This window comes from Lactuca sativa, chromosome 5, assembly GCF_002870075.4.
Source record: "Lactuca sativa cultivar Salinas chromosome 5, Lsat_Salinas_v11, whole genome shotgun sequence".
NCBI lineage: Eukaryota > Viridiplantae > Streptophyta > Magnoliopsida > Asterales > Asteraceae > Lactuca > Lactuca sativa.
This window is the reverse complement of record NC_056627.2, coordinates 348,283,715-348,301,409: the sequence shown is the minus strand read 5'-3', so window position 1 is coordinate 348,301,409 and position 17,695 is coordinate 348,283,715. Positions and strand designations below refer to the sequence as shown.

General features: G+C 44.0%; 1 protein-coding gene across 1 annotated transcript; it reads left to right on the top strand.

The window, feature by feature from the left end:
- Positions 1 to 16,706: 16,706 nt before the first annotated feature.
- Positions 16,707 to 17,330, top strand: LOC128126149 (uncharacterized). The gene has a single exon (XM_052763906.1). The coding sequence runs from the start codon at positions 16,707 to 16,709 to the stop codon at positions 17,328 to 17,330; it is 624 nt and encodes a 207-aa protein (XP_052619866.1).
- Positions 17,331 to 17,695: the final 365 nt, after the last annotated feature.

Here is a 17,695-nt window from a genome sequence, read left to right as displayed (position 1 = left end):
AGTTCTCCAGTGGTTTGCTTCAGTGCAAAGGTAAAAAGCTCTTATCTTGACCTTTCTTTTGTGACATCTTAGTTTAGGGAGATTTTGAGGGTTTTCTCCCATCATTTCTTGGCAATGAGTTATTTGAGCATATCATAAGGTTGAAACCTTAGATCTGGACTGTAGAAGGACTTGAGATACCAAGATCCAAGCTTTATTAAGTTAGAATCTAGCTTTTGTGCATCTAGCCCTTGTGGGAGCATGTTTTGGCATTATGAGTCTTATATGCCATGATTAAACGTAAAGCTTGCAGATTTACATGTCAATAGACTCTTAGGATGGTAGATCTAGTGTTTGGAGTGATGGATCTGCCTTAAATCGTCTGAATGAGGAATCTGATCGCAGGGACTCGCCGAGTCCATAGCCTGACTCGACAAGTCGGTGAGGGTTTGTCCCGATGGGTTGATTGTGCGATAAATCAATGAGTTGGGGGTCAACTCGACGAGTTGAACTTACTTTTTGAGACTTCTGAGGATACGAGGGGACTCGACGAATCGCAAGAGTGCACTCGACGAGTCGTGTCAAACATGGACTGTTGACTCGAGTTTGAATTATCTTGACATTGGGGTTTTGGTCAACATGAATAATAGAGACGATGGAGGGGTAGAATGGTCTTTTATCCATTTCAAAAGAGTTAGAGGGAGAAAGAATAGATTTCGGTTATTTGAGTCGCGAAAAGAGTATTAATTAGAGATATTCATCCTTTGTGTTAGGTGGAGGCTAATTCGAGATCCGAGCGCAAGGTTATTTGCTCACCTACTTGCGAGGTGAGTCTTCTCACTATACTTTACCTAGAGTGGTAATTATGTGTGACCAAAGGGTCTTATGTGCTTATTTGAGTTATGCATTTATGTGTGGTATGTGCTATATGATATATTATGTGATACTTAGAACGGACCGGAGGGTCCAACGAGTTGTGAGACCGGAGGGTCCTCACTGAGACCAGACCAGAGGGTCCAACGAGCCGTGGGACTGGAGGGTCCCACTGAGGCACATAGACCGGAGGGTCTTACAGAGCTGTAGCCTCGAGTGGCTAATGTGATATATGTAGTATTTTGGGGAACTCACTTAGCTTCGTGCTTAGCGTGTTATGTGTTATATGTTTCAGGTTTTCTCTGGATCACAGGAAGGTACCGGCTTGATTGTATACACCAGTGAAAGAGTTATGTATCGAAGATCCTGTATTTTAAATCAAACAATTATGGAGTTGCGATTTGTAATTTGAATAAAGAAGATTTTGTGAAATGTGTTATGAGAATTATGCGATTTTAAATGAAAATTTTATTTGAAAATTTACGGCATTAGAAGTTGGTAACAGAGCCTTGGTTTGAGGGATTCAGATGCACCTTTGGGTGTGTTTGAACTCAAACTGAGGAATTGGGAAAGATTTTCAAAAGAGATATTTTTTTCTAAAAATGAGAAAGAGTTTAAGAGAAAATGAGTTGGAGCAGTGTGTACAATCAGCCATAGCCCGAACGGTGATTTCCCAAAATACCATTACTTTTGTGTTATGAGATATTTATGAGATATTTTCTGAGGTATTATGCATGCTAGAGATAGGCTAGGTATTACATATTTTTGGACTAGAGTTGCCTGATTTGTGATGCCTTAGCCTAGGAGTTGCTGCTATCTGTGATGTGCTTTTGAGTATGTGCTGAGTAGAGTAGTTAGATACCTCGAGAGGTAGGATTGCCTGAGTCGTCAATGTCTTTTGAGTTGGGAATAGAGCAAGATGAAGTATATGCCAGAGTGGCTTTATGTGTTAGTGGGGGTCATTCGATGCCCGAATGTTGCTTGCTTCATGCTTTGTGGAACTCTTGATGATGGGAGACAACTACTAAGTGAATATGACAATATTCAGGAGGTAGATGGTTGGCATCATGAGGAGTTCTTCAGCAACTGATGGCAGAGGAATGTGAGAACCTAGGAAGAGCCTAAGGAGTGAACTTATTCAGACGAGTACGCTGACAGAGGAGAGTATTCGATGGAGGGCGAACTTGCATAACGGGCTTGGTGAATGGTGATCGAGAAGGTTGATCAGCTACTTAGGAAATCTGAGATGATTTGTGTGGACAGTATGGGTAGATGTGGCGGGTAGTATGGGCCCGTACTACTGAAAGCAGAGGACCCATACTCGAAACAGGGAGAATTCCAGAAGTTCTAAGTAGCGGATTGAGAAGAGAAAACATGGTTCAAGTATCATGATTTGTAGCGGATTGAGAAGAGATAACATGGCTCGGGTACCATGATTCATAGCAGATCGAGATGTGGCGACATGGTTCGAGTACTATGACTCGTGGCGGTTAGTGCTTCTGGTTTTACCAGTTATTTCGTTGTGATTAGTTCGACTGAGATCAGATGTGAAAGATCATGGGGCCAGAGGGCCATGTTAAACTTGTTTCAATGGATCATACCTTGAGAGGGAAATCGAGTTAGTTTCCAAGGGATTTTTGGTGAGATGCCAGTTGGAGTCGCAAGACTCAGGGATGAGTAGAAGATGGTGATATATGGAGGATTATAGCCTGAATTGAGCAATCGACCGATAGAGGAGATGTCACTTTCTATGGCCAAAGTTGTGCTATTTCCGTTTCTCATAAGGAGCAAAAGAGATATTGAGACTTTCGGTTTCTGAGCTTGGGGTAAACCCTGTGGGGTAGTATTGGTTGCAATCTTTCACCAGAGTATATGGGCAGTATATCTACCGCAATATAGTATTATAGTAATAGAGGATCATCAGTGGTGTCTGAGATGATCAAGGACAAGGATATATCCTATTTGGGTATAATAGGGCATGTGTTAGCAGCGGTGTCAGTTATCAAGAGGAGCATTTTTGGGGTGGTGGCTTTCGTTGTCTAAGTTGAGTATCGGGTATGAGATTGTGGTCTCTTGCTTTTATGATTATTCCCACGTTAGGAGGGTTTCAAGATTTTTAGTCAGAGACAGTATAATTGGAGACTGCTTGGTTCCATTGGGAAGGTTCTTGGGTGATTGCATAGTACATTTCAAGAGTCAAGTGTGACATACCTAGTGATACAGTCTATGGAATAGATTGTTGGCATGCCAATCGGGGATAGTTCGTGTGACATCCCCAAAATCACGGCCAGAAAAGACCGATTTTGTTTATGCTTTATGAAAATCAGAGTACTCCGTTTTATAAAAAGGTTGCGGAATGTGTTCCCAGAAAAACATGGTAAATACGTTATTAAAACATTTTCGAGGAAACGTATTTATTTCATTTTAAAACGTTTGGGATGTCATCGTTAATACCGAAACATAAGCATAAACAGAACTTACAATGATTTACACTAGTGATCTACATCTCTTTAAATCTCTCAGTGTAATGTCACTTCACTTCGTCACCTGTGATATACATAAGCTGAGTGGGTCAGGTTGGGAAACCTGGTGAGTACATAGGGTTTTCAACCCACAATAATATAATTGTTATGTTTAATCATCAAACAATTAACCCCATTACCCATCCCCGTTATCTTCTTTACTCTTAAGGATTTAACCTAAGAGTCGTCTATCCTGCATTCGTTTATTCCGAAGTCCCTTACTTCCAGGGTTATAGGACTGGCACTAAATCCATAGCTGCCAATGTTCGTTCATAAAGCACTAATTCCATAGCTGCTATAGTCTATTCATCGGGTACTAAATCCATAGCTACCAGTCTTTATTTAATAGGTACTAAGTCCATAGCTACCAATGTTCAACAGGTACTAAATCCTTAGCTACCAGCGTCTAACTAATAGGTACTAAGTCCATAGCTACCAATTCCCAACAGGCACTAAATCCATAGCTACCAACGTCTAAAAGGTACTAAGTCCATAGCTACCGGTGTTCGTCTCATAGGCACTAAGTCTATAGCTGCCAATATATACTCACGTCATCTTCTATCTCTCATCATTCATCTACCCATCTCATACCCAACATATTCGTATATATAAAATACGTATACAGTTTAAATCCTTTAAAACATGTATAAAACGTTCATCCAACATAGACAACAAGTATTCAGATAATATGCACACATAGCACGTAAAATACTTCATATCTATGTGTAAGATGAAAGGGACCATGCACTCACTTGAAAGGTGGTGAGTCGGCACTCGGACAGCACTTCGTTACTCTTAAAACAATTATCCCTTGACGAAACCTAGTATCATTACCACTAGAGTTTAGTCTAACGCTTGACGAGACTAATTTAATAGTCTAGCTATTATTACTATTATATAAGCGTTAAATAACACTCAATATAACTCATAATAATAGCCTAAATAATTATTTTAAGGTCCTAACAATGTTACTATAATTAAATAAAATCTATATTAAATATACTATAGGCGTAGCTTACTTACAGCGGGTTTTTATTAAAAACCGGGCTTCGCTGGAGCAGCGTTTCCGAGCCGAAAGCTTTTCTTCTCGGAGCCGTCGGGCGCTCCGGGGCTCTCTTCTCGTGCTAGGGAGGTTCCGTAGACTTGGGAGGGGTTTAGGGAGGTTAGAGAGAAGTTAGAGAGAGAAAGAAAGGCTTATGGTGTGAAGAAAATATGAGGAGTTCACCCTTGTATTTATAGGAAGTGTATAGTAAAGTAGTCTCCAAGCTTCGTCCGTAACTTTTGCATACGAGCTCCGTTTTTGTCTGTCTTTTTACTGTTGAGTTCCTATTAATTAGATCTTCAACTTTCATTTAGACCTCGTTGGCTAATTCTCATTCTATCTCGGATTTACAAAACTGTATCAAATTCGCCGCGCTCGAAAAGTAGGGACTAAGCTTCGTCCATAACTTTCGCATACGAGCTCCATTTTTGTCTGTCTTTTTACCGTTGAGTTCCTATTAATGAGATCTTCAACTCTCATTTAGACCTCGTTGGCTAATTCTCATTCTATCTCGGATTTACAAAACTGTATCGAATTCGCCGCGCTCGAAAAGTAGGGACTAAGCTTCGTCCATAACTTTTGCATACGAGCTCTATTATCGACGTTCTTTATATCCACGCGTTGGTATTTATGAGTACTACAACTTTCATTTAGATCCCGTCGGCTAAAAATCGACCGATCTAAAATTCAGATTTCGGGCTGTGCACTGCTATGCTAAATCTTAGAAAAATCATAACTTCCTCATACGAAGTCAGATTTGGGCGTTCTTTTTATCGATGTTCTTAGTTTAACATATTCTACGACTTTCGTTTAGATCGCTAAGGCTAAATCTCGCTCTATCGTAAATTCACTATTTACGCTTCCCGGTATCGTGCCAGTTCCGTCGCGAAACTTCAACGGGTCATAACTTCTTCGTTATAACTCGGTTTTCGGCGTTCTTTATATGTACGAAAACCTTGTAAAATACTCTACAACTTGGTTAAGATTATTTATTCTAAATAATCTTTTGTCGAAAAGTCGTTTTCGACCCCTATTGCCTCTAATTTGACTAGCCCAGATTTGCGGGCGTTACAATTATCTCCCCCTTAGGATGATTACGTCCCGGAATCATCAACGAAACAGGGTCGTATAATGACTCCATACGTCATCTCTTCATCCTAGGTAATAATTATAACTTCTACATTCCTTCGATTCTATCTCTTAAACTCATTGACTGTAAGAGTACTCGATCGTGCACCTGCTCTCTTCCTCAGGCTAGACTCCAAATTATGATCTTCAAGTCAAAACCTCGATCCTTACTGGATACGAATTTGAGATGACTTCTTTTATTACTACTATGGATCGATGTGTCATATTCTAATGACCTATCATCGTATGTTGCAACTCTTAGACTTAGGTCTCTTAGAGTTAAATTCTAAAACAAGCTATGCCTTCCTTTATGTTTTAATGTGATATAATCACATTTTAACATTTGGCATTTCCAGCTACCAACTTCTTTAACAACGAGTGCGATACTTCTATTGATCGCTTTGATTTCAATTATTTGGTTTAAGTCGGACGCTACATCAAACTTGGTTCTCTGAACCACTCAACATACTCATCGTAGTCAGACTCGATTCGATATGACCACTAGGGTCGGAATATCAACAATCTTCTTAGTCATTACCGAAATGATGGTAACAACACACTTGAATAAAACGAAATCAATTACTAGCTTCTTGGTAACCTTGTGACTTTCCCTGATCCAAGTGTGAGTCCTGTGCTTCCGGTAGTATAGGCCTCTACTACCATTCACACCTACTCATACTCGTCCCAAGTATTGTCTCGCAGTTTCCCAAGTCACCATGCAGCAAATCACACAATCATTCAACACATCAGATAACAAAACGAAGGTTTTATATTAATTCTTGAAACGATTACATAGGTGTTCAAGTTCACCCTAGACTATGCCTCTACTAGGCTACATCATAAAATACTATGGCTACTACATAACTTGCTCTTCTGATATGAAGTCCTCATCCGTGATTCCTCGCACGGTTTTCTGCTTCGTCGAGGATCATGTGAAATGCCCTTGGCCTTGGTGGCGTTTCTGGTCTTACTGCTTTATTTTTCTTTGGGCAGTCTCTGGACATATGCCCCTTGCCTCCACATCCGTAGCATACTTTATCATCATGTGTGCAGTCTTTGGAATAGTGGCCAGTCCTCCCACACTTGTAACAAGTCACTTCTTCATTGCACTTCCCACCATGCTTCTTCTTGCATCTATCACACCATCTTGCTTCACCTCCATCTGCTCCTCCAAGTTTTGAGAATTTTCTTTCCTTGTTCGACCTCGAAGATCCCTCAAACTTTCGCTTCTCTCCTGCCTTATCTTTTTCTAGACCCTTTTCTCTTATCTGGGCCTCTACGTTCTTAGCTGCCCTAACAGCTGCTTTCAAGGTAGTTGCCATTTTGACCATTGGGCCAAAGTCAGTGGGCAGTCCGTTAGCAAACCTATCAATCTTGGAGAGTTCAGTAGGCACCAAGTAGGGGAATAGCTTCATCCTCTCGGTGAATGCGGTGGCATACTCATCAACACTCATCTTCCCTTTCTTCAGGTTCTGAAACTCGTTGTTTAGGTCTATCAGATCTACCTCTGAGCAGTACTGCATTTTCAACTGTTCCAAAAACTCTTCCCACGACATCCTTAAGGCTTCTCCTCGTGGCTTCGTATCTGCCAATAGCTTCCACCAGCTCAAGACTCCAGTTTTCAGCTGTCTTACTGCAAAGACAGTCTTCTGTTTCTCATTACAGCTGCAGCTCTCAAACACCATCTCCATCTCAGAGATCCAATCCATAATCTCAGCCGGCTTTGGGCTTCCTGAGAGGCTTGGTGGTTTCGCACCCAAGAAATTCTTGTACATCCGCCCATCCTTGTTGTTTCTCCCTTCTGGGCCATCCCGTTGCTCACCTTGAGTCCCAACTTGACTCACTTGGCGGCTGTAGTTCCCTTCCTCAGTTTGCTCGGGAATCAGTTCGGGTTGCTCAATGAGCATAGTAGGTTCGTCCCTATTCAACATCCGTCTCATTTCTTCCCTTTGTTCAGCCAACATAGCCCGAATCATAGCTTGAACTCCAGCCATGGTGACTGGCTCAGGCACAACTTCTTCTACAACAGGTATTTGCTGAACCACTGGGGGTTGGTTCCTGTTCCCATTTGCGTTTACATTTCCGCTACGGGTCCTTACCATCTCGATCTATACACCGAATAAGGTGAATTTAGACCTTTACTTGACGTTTAAATCATCCTTATCACTCCGAAACGTTTACATGCTAGTTCTAATACCGTAGTCGTACGTTTAGAATCCTAAACACATAAGGTTTCCAGATCCGGTCGGCAACAGACCATAGATCCGAACAATTAACAACATATCATGCACAAAGCATTTAGCACATAAAAGCATTTTAGGCACAATTCCTAAAATAAGCTAGTGCTCACACCTCACAATCATCGCTTAGCATTCTAAGTTTAAGTCTAGAAATAAATCCATATTCCTAGTTCGCTTAAACTAATGCTCTGATACCAACTGTGACATCCCCAAAATCACGGCCAGAAAAGACCGATTGTGTTTATGCTTTATGAAAATCAGAGTACTCCGTTTTATAAAAAGGTTGCGGAATGTGTTCCCAGAAAAACATGGTAAATACGTTATTAAAACATTTTCGAGGAAACGTATTTATTTCATTTTAAAACGTTTGGGATGTCATCGTTAATACCGAAACATAAGCATAAACAGAACTTACAATGATTTACACTAGTGATCTACATCTCTTTAAATCTCTCAGTGTAATGTCACTTCACTTCGTCACCTGTGATATACATAAGCTGAGTGGGTCAGGTTGGGAAACCTGGTGAGTACATAGGGTTTTCAACCCACAATAATATAATTGTTATGTTTAATCATCAAACAATTAACCCCATTACCCATCCCCGTTATCTTCTTTACTCTTAAGGATTTAACCTAAGAGTCGTCTATCCTGCATTCGTTTATTCCGAAGTCCCTTACTTCTAGGGTTATAGGACTGGCACTAAATCCATAGCTGCCAATGTTCGTTCATAAAGCACTAATTCCATAGCTGCTATAGTCTATTCATCGGGTACTAAATCCATAGCTACCAGTCTTTATTTAATAGGTACTAAGTCCATAGCTACCAATGTTCAACAGGTACTAAATCCTTAGCTACCAGCGTCTAACTAATAGGTACTAAGTCCATAGCTACCAATTCCCAACAGGCACTAAATCCATAGCTACCAACGTCTAAAAGGTACTAAGTCCATAGCTACCGGTGTTCGTCTCATAGGCACTAAGTCTATAGCTGCCAATATATACTCACGTCATCTTCTATCTCTCATCATTCATCTACCCATCTCATACCCAACATATTCGTATATATAAAATACGTATACAGTTTAAATCCTTTAAAACATGTATAAAACGTTCATCCAACATAGACAACAAGTATTCAGATAATATGCACACATAACACGTAAAATACTTCATATCTATGTGTAAGATGAAAGGGACCATGCACTCACTTGAAAGGTGGTGAGTCGGCACTCGGACAGCACTTCGTTACTCTTAAAACAATTATCCCTTGACGAAACCTAGTATCATTACCACTAGAGTTTAGTCTAACGCTTGACGAGACTAATTTAATAGTCTAGCTATTATTACTATTATATAAGCGTTAAATAACACTCAATATAACTCATAATAATAGCCTAAATAATTATTTTAAGGTCCTAACAATGTTACTATAATTAAATAAAATCTATATTAAATATACTATAGGCGTAGCTTACTTACAGCGGGTTTTTATTAAAAACCGGGCTTCGCTGGAGCAGCGTTTCCGAGCCGAAAGCTTTTCTTCTCGGAGCCGTCGGGCGCTCCGGGGCTCTCTTCTCGTGCTAGGGAGGTTCCGTAGACTTGGGAGGGGTTTAGGGAGGTTAGAGAGAAGTTAGAGAGAGAAAGAAAGGCTTATGGTGTGAAGAAAATATGAGGAGTTCACCCTTGTATTTATAGGAAGTGTATAGTAAAGTAGTCTCCAAGCTTCGTCCGTAACTTTTGCATACGAGCTCCGTTTTTGTCTGTCTTTTTACTGTTGAGTTCCTATTAATGAGATCTTCAACTTTCATTTAGACCTCGTTGGCTAATTCTCATTCTATCTCGGATTTACAAAACTGTATCAAATTCGCCGCGCTCGAAAAGTAGGGACTAAGCTTCGTCCATAACTTTCGCATACGAGCTCCATTTTTGTCTGTCTTTTTACCGTTGAGTTCCTATTAATGAGATCTTCAACTCTCATTTAGACCTCGTTGGCTAATTCTCATTCTATCTCGGATTTACAAAACTGTATCGAATTCGCCGCGCTCGAAAAGTAGGGACTAAGCTTCGTCCATAACTTTTGCATACGAGCTCTATTATCGACGTTCTTTATATCCACGCGTTGGTATTTATGAGTACTACAACTTTCATTTAGATCCCGTCGGCTAAAAATCGACCGATCTAAAATTCAGATTTCGGGCTGTGCACTGCTATGCTAAATCTTAGAAAAATCATAACTTCCTCATACGAAGTCAGATTTGGGCGTTCTTTTTATCGATGTTCTTAGTTTAACATATTCTACGACTTTCGTTTAGATCGCTAAGGCTAAATCTCGCTCTATCGTAAATTCACTATTTACGCTTCCCGGTATCGTGCCAGTTCCGTCGCGAAACTTCAACGGGTCATAACTTCTTCGTTATAACTCGGTTTTCGGCGTTCTTTATATGTACGAAAACCTTTTAAAATACTCTACAACTTGGTTAAGATTATTTATTCTAAATAATCTTTTGTCGAAAAGTCGTTTTCGACCCCTATTGCCTCTAATTTGACTAGCCCAGATTTGCGGGCGTTACAGTTCGAACCCTGAGTGGGGGAGAATTGGGTATTCTATTGAGGGGATCAGCGATCCGTTTAAGTGTGGTTAGAGAAATGGTTATATAGATCTACGGTACGGGCACATGAGGCCAGGGTTATTTGTGTTCGAGGCGAGGGCAGAGCGAGATACTGCATGTTGTATGTGTTAAGGAAAGGATGAGTGTCTCCACGGCAGGTGGTCGTCGGTCGAAGACCGTGTGGTGGCTCGTAAGGATATTTTGAAGGTTGAAAGTTTCTGGTTCAATGTATGGGTTGTTGTATGCACTTTGGGAAGGGTAGAAGTTGATTGGGCATCCAATTTCAGGTTCGGTATGGGTATTCTTACATGGGATGTTGAGCAATAAAGGAGGGAGTTTCGGATGTTCGTCAACCTGTTCTGAGTCGTTGACGATTCTTCCATGTTTTAATGGAGAGTTGGAATATTCCGAAGTTTTGTGTTGTGTGAAATGAAAATTAGTTATGAGATTCTGAAGGAATGCATTGATGTAACTGTGTATGATATCGTATGTAGGAGATCAGTGGTTGAGGCAGGACATCGTGAGGTTCTGTGATGGTGTACCGAGGTATCCGAGTATGATGTTCTAAATTACTAATTATTTTGAGACTTGAGTTATGAGATGGCGAGTGGCGTATCAGGTGTATACGGTTCCAGAAGGAGCCCTTTCAACTAATTAACATCAAACGGGATTATATGAGAATGTGAATTGCAGCTAGAAAAAGTGTTTTGTCCCGACGGTGGTCGTCGGGAGTAGTGATGCTTAGTCTGGGTGGGTGTGTGTACCTATCTATTTGGGGCCGCGAAGCGGGATTTAGTGAACGCAGTGAGGTAATGACATGAGGATGAGATTGTGGTGTGATAAGCGAGAGGGTGTTGTGATACTGCGGGGAGCCGTAGTACTCACTAGTCAACGAGAGGGTGTTGTGATACTGCGGGGAGCCGTAGTACTCACTAGTCAGCGAGAGAGTGTTGTGATATTGCGGGGAGCCGTAGTACTCACTAGTCAGTGAGAGGGTGTTGTGATACCACAGGGAGCCGTAGTACTCACTAGTCAGCGTGAGGGTGTTGTGATACTATGGGGAGCCATAGTACTCACTAGTAAGCGAGAGGTTGCTGTGATACTGCGGGGAGCCATAGTACTCACTAACCAGTGAGAGAGTATCGTGGTTCTGCGGGGAGCCGTGTTATTCGTTAGTCAGAGCGTAACTCAGGGGAGTTCCTAGGCTTGTGTAGCCTCATCATTTGATTCTGTAGGATCCTGGTGGTTGGACCAGGGGCGAGACTGGGGTCTCCATATTTTTCGGGAATCGTTATATTCTGAGTTAAGTTGTGGTTATCGCAACTGAAAGGAATTGGAGTAGTGGTGTATGCTTGGGTTGCAGGTCATGGGTCATGATTTGAGTACTTCATTGGGATGAGTGGATCCAATTCTCTGTCGGACCATACTCTCAAGTTTGAGTTTGCCTTTGGTGGGGTATTGAGTAGGCGAATAAGATTCCAGATCCAGAGATGGGTTTCATATTGAGGGGTATTGTGTGTCATCTGATGTCTTAGACTTGATTGGGTCAGTTCGTTGGTATGAGAAGGACCGAGAAACACTTGGAACTAATGAGTAGTTGACAACAGGGGTCGAGGGTGACACGACTTCAGTTGGGATTATAGTATTCGCTTGTGGTAAAGAGAACTTCATGACTTGTTTGTCACAATGGGTCGAGATAGTTGTTGAGGGAAGGAAGTAAGTGAGACATTTTGGGGCATGTTATGGGTAACCTTTGGAGGTTCAACTGTGGGGTCGGAGTTTATCGGGTGCTCAGTGATGACAGGGATACGTGGGAGGGAGCGGAGGTTCATGATTGTAGATGTCAGAGGATATTGTTGAGCAAGCATGATATTTTCTTGTGTCCAAGGACAGGGTGCTGAGAATTCATTGTTCAGATGGGTTTTGATTGTAGTTTAGTGGATGGGTCCCTGGTGTGATGTGACCCTTTCATTTTGGAGCATGACCTGGATTGTTTAATATATCTGGTTTAAGTGATCGGAAGCCTATTTTTGGGGCTTTGACTTGTTTCTATCAGTCGCAATGAGAGAATCAGAGGGGTAGTAAGTTATTGGGGTCTGTTATTTGAGGAGCGAATAACATGGTGATATCTTAAAAGGGCGGTCTGGCAGTGAGACAGGCCATTAGAGTTTCCATATTCTAGAGAGCCAGAAGGGGTATCGTAGCGGTAGAGGGGTTTGTCGTTTTATGGGTTTGGGAGTTTGGATTTAGGTGTCAATGGAGGAAGATAGTTGTGTGGTATGAAATCTGATGGCGTGCCTAGGGCAACATAGTAGAACCGCGTCTAGCCTAAGAGTCGGGCACGCCAACTAAGCTTAGCCCGGCAGGCTCAGCGCCCGCTGGCATCCCCGGGAGCGAAGCGCACAGGCGAAAGGCTCGCGCCCGCCAAGAGGCGCTCTTGACTCCACGACAAAAGATACGGTCAGGGGATAAGTAGTAGGATCAGAGCATTATCGTCTGAGCCAATGAGAGCGCTCTAACGGTTGAAGGCGCATGACCCTCCAATCAGTGCCTCTGATCCTGTCTCCCCAAAAGCGATCCTGTCTAGTACGGCTCAGGCAGGAGCGCTAGGTATAAAAGGATGTGCTCTCAGACCTGCGAGGTAAGTTCTCCAAGCTTTCTAGGGAGAATACACACACAAACCCTAAAATACCCTCTAACTTGACCGTCGGAGCGTTCTTTCGGGAGCTCCTCCCGGAAAGCGGCTGACGGCCTTTGTTCTTGTGATCTTGCTGTGTTAGTCAGACGATCGAGAGAAGTTCATGGAAGAAACCAGAGCAAGGTCGCATCATTTGGCGCCATCCGTTTGTGAGACAAAGAACACAAACGAAAAGCACGAGAGCAAACATCAATGGCGTCCAACGGCAGCGAGGGACGACCGATCAGTCCCATACGTCCCATGACGACGTTGGACGAAACACCACCGTCTACCACGGTCAACAAGACCATTTTAGGCGAAGGAAGTTCTACAGTATTCGCTGGAAACGTTCCACAACCACCGCTCTCTCAGGAAGGAACGACTCCGGTAGGGCTGCCCCCGTCTACACCATTTCAGATGCCACCATTCTTTGCACCACCACTGTAGCAGGCACAACAGGCCCACCCAACAAGGTTTCCATTGAGCCACACTTTCAATATGTCACCATCGTTTGCAACATCGTCGTCCTTCCAGATGACAAGTGGACAATGTTCAACAACCTCATTACCGCCACTGGCACAAACCGTGATAAATCACTCGCCACCAATCTACCCGATGGCCGGTGCATGGACTGGACCGACGATCCCCGTCAGCGGCGGTCTACAACAGCCGGTGATGGTCAACCCTATAACCCCTACACACACTTTCTCCGCCAGGTATCCTCTCCAGCTGCCATTCCATCCATACCCCTTTTACGGACCAAGTCCTGGCTGTCTTACACCGCCATCACATGGCATGAACCCTCAGTATCAACAGGGAGTGCCGACAGTTCCAGGCCAAGAAAGTTTTCCCCGTAGTGTGACGTCTCCGTTTGTCAAAGAGTTGTTGGATTATGAAATACCAAACACGGCAAAGCTCCCGATGCTTAAAACATACAACGGAACCACCAAACCGGATAGCCACATCGATACGTATGAGTGAACGATGACGTCGTTGAAGCTTAACGAGAAGTTCTGGTGCACGTACTTCCCGACGACCCTCGACGGCAACGCTGGCACGTGGTTCAAGACGTTACAACCGGGCAGCATCTCGAACTTTGCTAAACTCAAGTACCTTTTCCTTACAAACTTCATGCAGCTGCGTAAGTACAAGGGAGATTCTCATTCAATCATAGGTTGTAAACCGAAAGAGAGAGAAACGGTGCGAGAATATTTCACACGGTTCACAAATGCTACACTGGACGTGCCAGGGCACGATGAAGGGCTCATAGCCGGCGCCTTTACATGGGGGCTCTTGCTAGGCCCTTTGTCACAAAAACTCATGGGAAAGAATCCCTTAACACGAGGTGAATTAAAGGAAAGGGTAGAGCGGTATCTGCGCAGGAGGACGACAAGGTAGCTAAGCAAGCCTACCTGAATGCCATGGCGACCAGACACCACAACCCGGGTCACACGGATTTCCGAGGAGGAAATAGGCACTATGGCCAAAGAAGAAGACCGTCGGCACGCTTTCGGCCGTTTGTCAGGGACGACTGACGGGGTCGCCGCCCAGAAGTATACACGGTGTCCGAAAAACAGCAGCCGGCCAAATCACCCAAGAACTGATATTGCGAGTATCACAAAAGTAAGACTCGCGATACGGTCAACTGCTCGGTGTTAAAAAAAAGAAATGGAGGAGAAGCAACTCAAAGGACATCTGGTGGAGATAGCGCGAAGCCTACGCGCCAAGTTTGACGCTGAAAACGCCAAGGGCACACCTCGTGAAGGAACCCAGCCCAAGGAGATATTCATGATACGAAGCAAGAGAAGCAGGGAAGAGCAATAGGGGGAGCAGGAGACCTCCAAACCCTTAGCACGTGCACTCACTTTCTCCATACAAGACCCTTGACCGGAGGGATGGAGGGGTGACAATCCACTGGTGATACAAGCCTCCATTAGTGATGTAACTATACATAGGGTCTATGTCGACACTAGGAGTTCGGCGGATATCATATATGAGCACTGCTTCCGGCTCCTCCCAGACCGCTGGAAGGATAACTTGCGACCCACATCCGGGAGGCTAGTAGGGTTCACCGGTCATAGTCTATGGCCATTGGGCACAATCCACCTCCCCCTAACCATTACTAGTCACGACAAGCAGCGGAAGAAAACCGCCTTGATAGATTTCGTGGTTATTCGACATTTAGCGGAACACAACATCTTTCTGGGAAGAATAGCTCTTTTAAAGCTGGGGGCAGTACCATCAACCACGTATGGGATCATGAAGTTCGATACCCCAACGGGCACGGCTACGGTGTTGGCCACTCCACCTAAAGAATTGCAATGCTATACAGTTATGAAGCCGGCAGAAATAACCAAGGAGACCAAGAGGCCCAAAAACGATCTCGTAAAAGGGAAGGAAGTGATCAACGAAAGATACCCTGACCAGCTAGTCAGCATTGGATGCGATCTCCCAAGCCACACAAGAAGAGTGCTAGTCAACTTTCTTAAACAGTACAAGCATGTGTTCGCATGGACTCCTATGGATATGGTGGGAGTAGAAAGGATGGTCATCGAGCATAAACTCGTAATTAAACCAGGCGCAAAAGAGGTTAAGCAAAAAAAGAGAGTTCAGGGAGGAGACCGTAACAGGGCAATCAATGCAGAAGTAGCCAAACTGGCGGGAGCCGGGATAGTGCGAGAAGCAATATTTCCAACATGGATTGCGAACCCGGTCATGGTCCGCAAGCAAGACGGGTCGTGGCGTATGTGCATAGACTTTTCAGATTTAAATAAGGCGTACCCTAAAGATTGCTACCCTCTCCCGGAGATTGATCAGAAAGTGGAATCGTTACAAGGATTCAAGCTAAAGTGCTTTTTGGACGCATATAAGGGGTACCACCAGATTCTGATGAACAAAGAAGATGAGGAGAAGACAGCCTTCTAGACGGACCACAGAACCTTTTGCTACACTAAGATGCCTTTCAGGTTGAAGAACGCAGGGGCCACATATCAACGCCTGGTCGACTCAATATTTTCCAAGCAAATCGGGAGAAACATCGAAGTATATGTGGACGACATGGTGATTAAGAGTCCGCATGAAGACAAAATGTTACAGGATATTGAGGAAACCTTCCGAACCCTAGAGGCGGTAAAAATGAAGCTGAACCCAGCGAAGTCTACGTTTGGGGTAGAAGAAGGGCAGTTTTTGGGGTACTACGTCACCAGACAAGGAATCCTGCCCAGCCCGACCAAGGTCGATGAATTCATTGAGACACCGACACCGAGCTCCCTCAGAGATGCTCAGGGCCTGAATGGAAAACTCACAGCCCTAAGCAGGTTCATTTCAAAATCCGCTGACAAGGCCATGCCGTTATTCCACACATTGAAGGGGTGTATTGAGAAAAGCAATTTCCAGTGGACGGATCAAGCAGAAAAGGGGCTCCAAAGAATCAAGGAAGCACTACATGAATTACCCACGCTGGCCAGCCCCATCCCTGGAGAGACGTTACAGGTGTATCTCTCGACATCAGGCAAAACAATATCTTCAGTACTGACGCTCATCTACGCGACACGACGACTAAGATGATACTTCCAGGCACACCAGATCGAGGTGCTCACGAGTTACCCCATTAAATAGATACTATTCAAGCCGGAGATGTCGGGCCGACTGGCGAAGTGGGCAATCGAACTAGGAGAACACGACATAAATTACTGCCCAAGGACTAGTATCAAGGGGAAATCGCTAGGTGACTTCTTACTAGAAATTCCGGACGAAGGGGACCCAACCAAAGAGAAAGTGTGGGTGGTTGAGGAGGCCCCGGCTGACAACAACTCATGGACTTTGTATATGGATGGGGCATCCAGCAGGGAAGGCTCAGGGGCGGGGCTGATTTTGACCAGATCGGAAGGAGAAAAGGTAACCTACGCCCTTCGTTTCGATTTTCATACGTCAAACAATGAAGCGGAGTACGAAGCGCTACTCGCAGGATTGCGTCTAGCCAAGCAGATGGGCGCGAAAGCTGTAACAGCCCTAACTGACTCGAGGCTAGCAGCAAACCAAGTCAATGGGAGCTTCGAGGTGAGAGATCAAAGGATGGGAAAGTATGTAAAGATGGTAAAGCAATTGGTAGGACTATTCGAGCGGTTCACAATCAAGCAGATACCTAGGAGTGAAAACAAAAGGGCCGACGCCTTAAGTAAGTTGGCATCCACATGCTTCGACCGTCTGTCGAAGAAGGTCCTAGTAGAGGTACTTCGCGAAAGAAGTATAAATGAGTAGCAGGTGAACGCCTTAGCCCCAGCTGGACCCACATGGATGACACCGTTCCGGGAGTACTTACAGAGAAGGGAGCTACCAGACGACCATGGGGAGGCTAGGAAGATACGTATAAAAGCGCCTTCGTATGCAATGGTTAATGGGGAGCTGTACAATAAAGGGTTTACGGCCCCATGGCTAAAGTGTGTGGATCTAGCCAAAGGAAAAGAGATGTTACAAGAAGCACACTCAGGCTAGGTAAGCGCACACAAAGGGGCGCGAGCTTTAACGGGCAAGGTGTTGCGCATGGGGTGTATTGGCCAACGATACAGCAAGATGCGATAGAAATGACCAGGAAATGTGGGGAGTGCCAGTCTTACGCCCCAGTC

Bases quoted from the DNA above. Each gene is read 5' to 3' on its own strand.
- LOC128126149 (XM_052763906.1), top strand. From the start codon at position 16,707: ATGTCGGGCCGACTGGCGAAGTGGGCAATCGAACTAGGAGAACACGAC.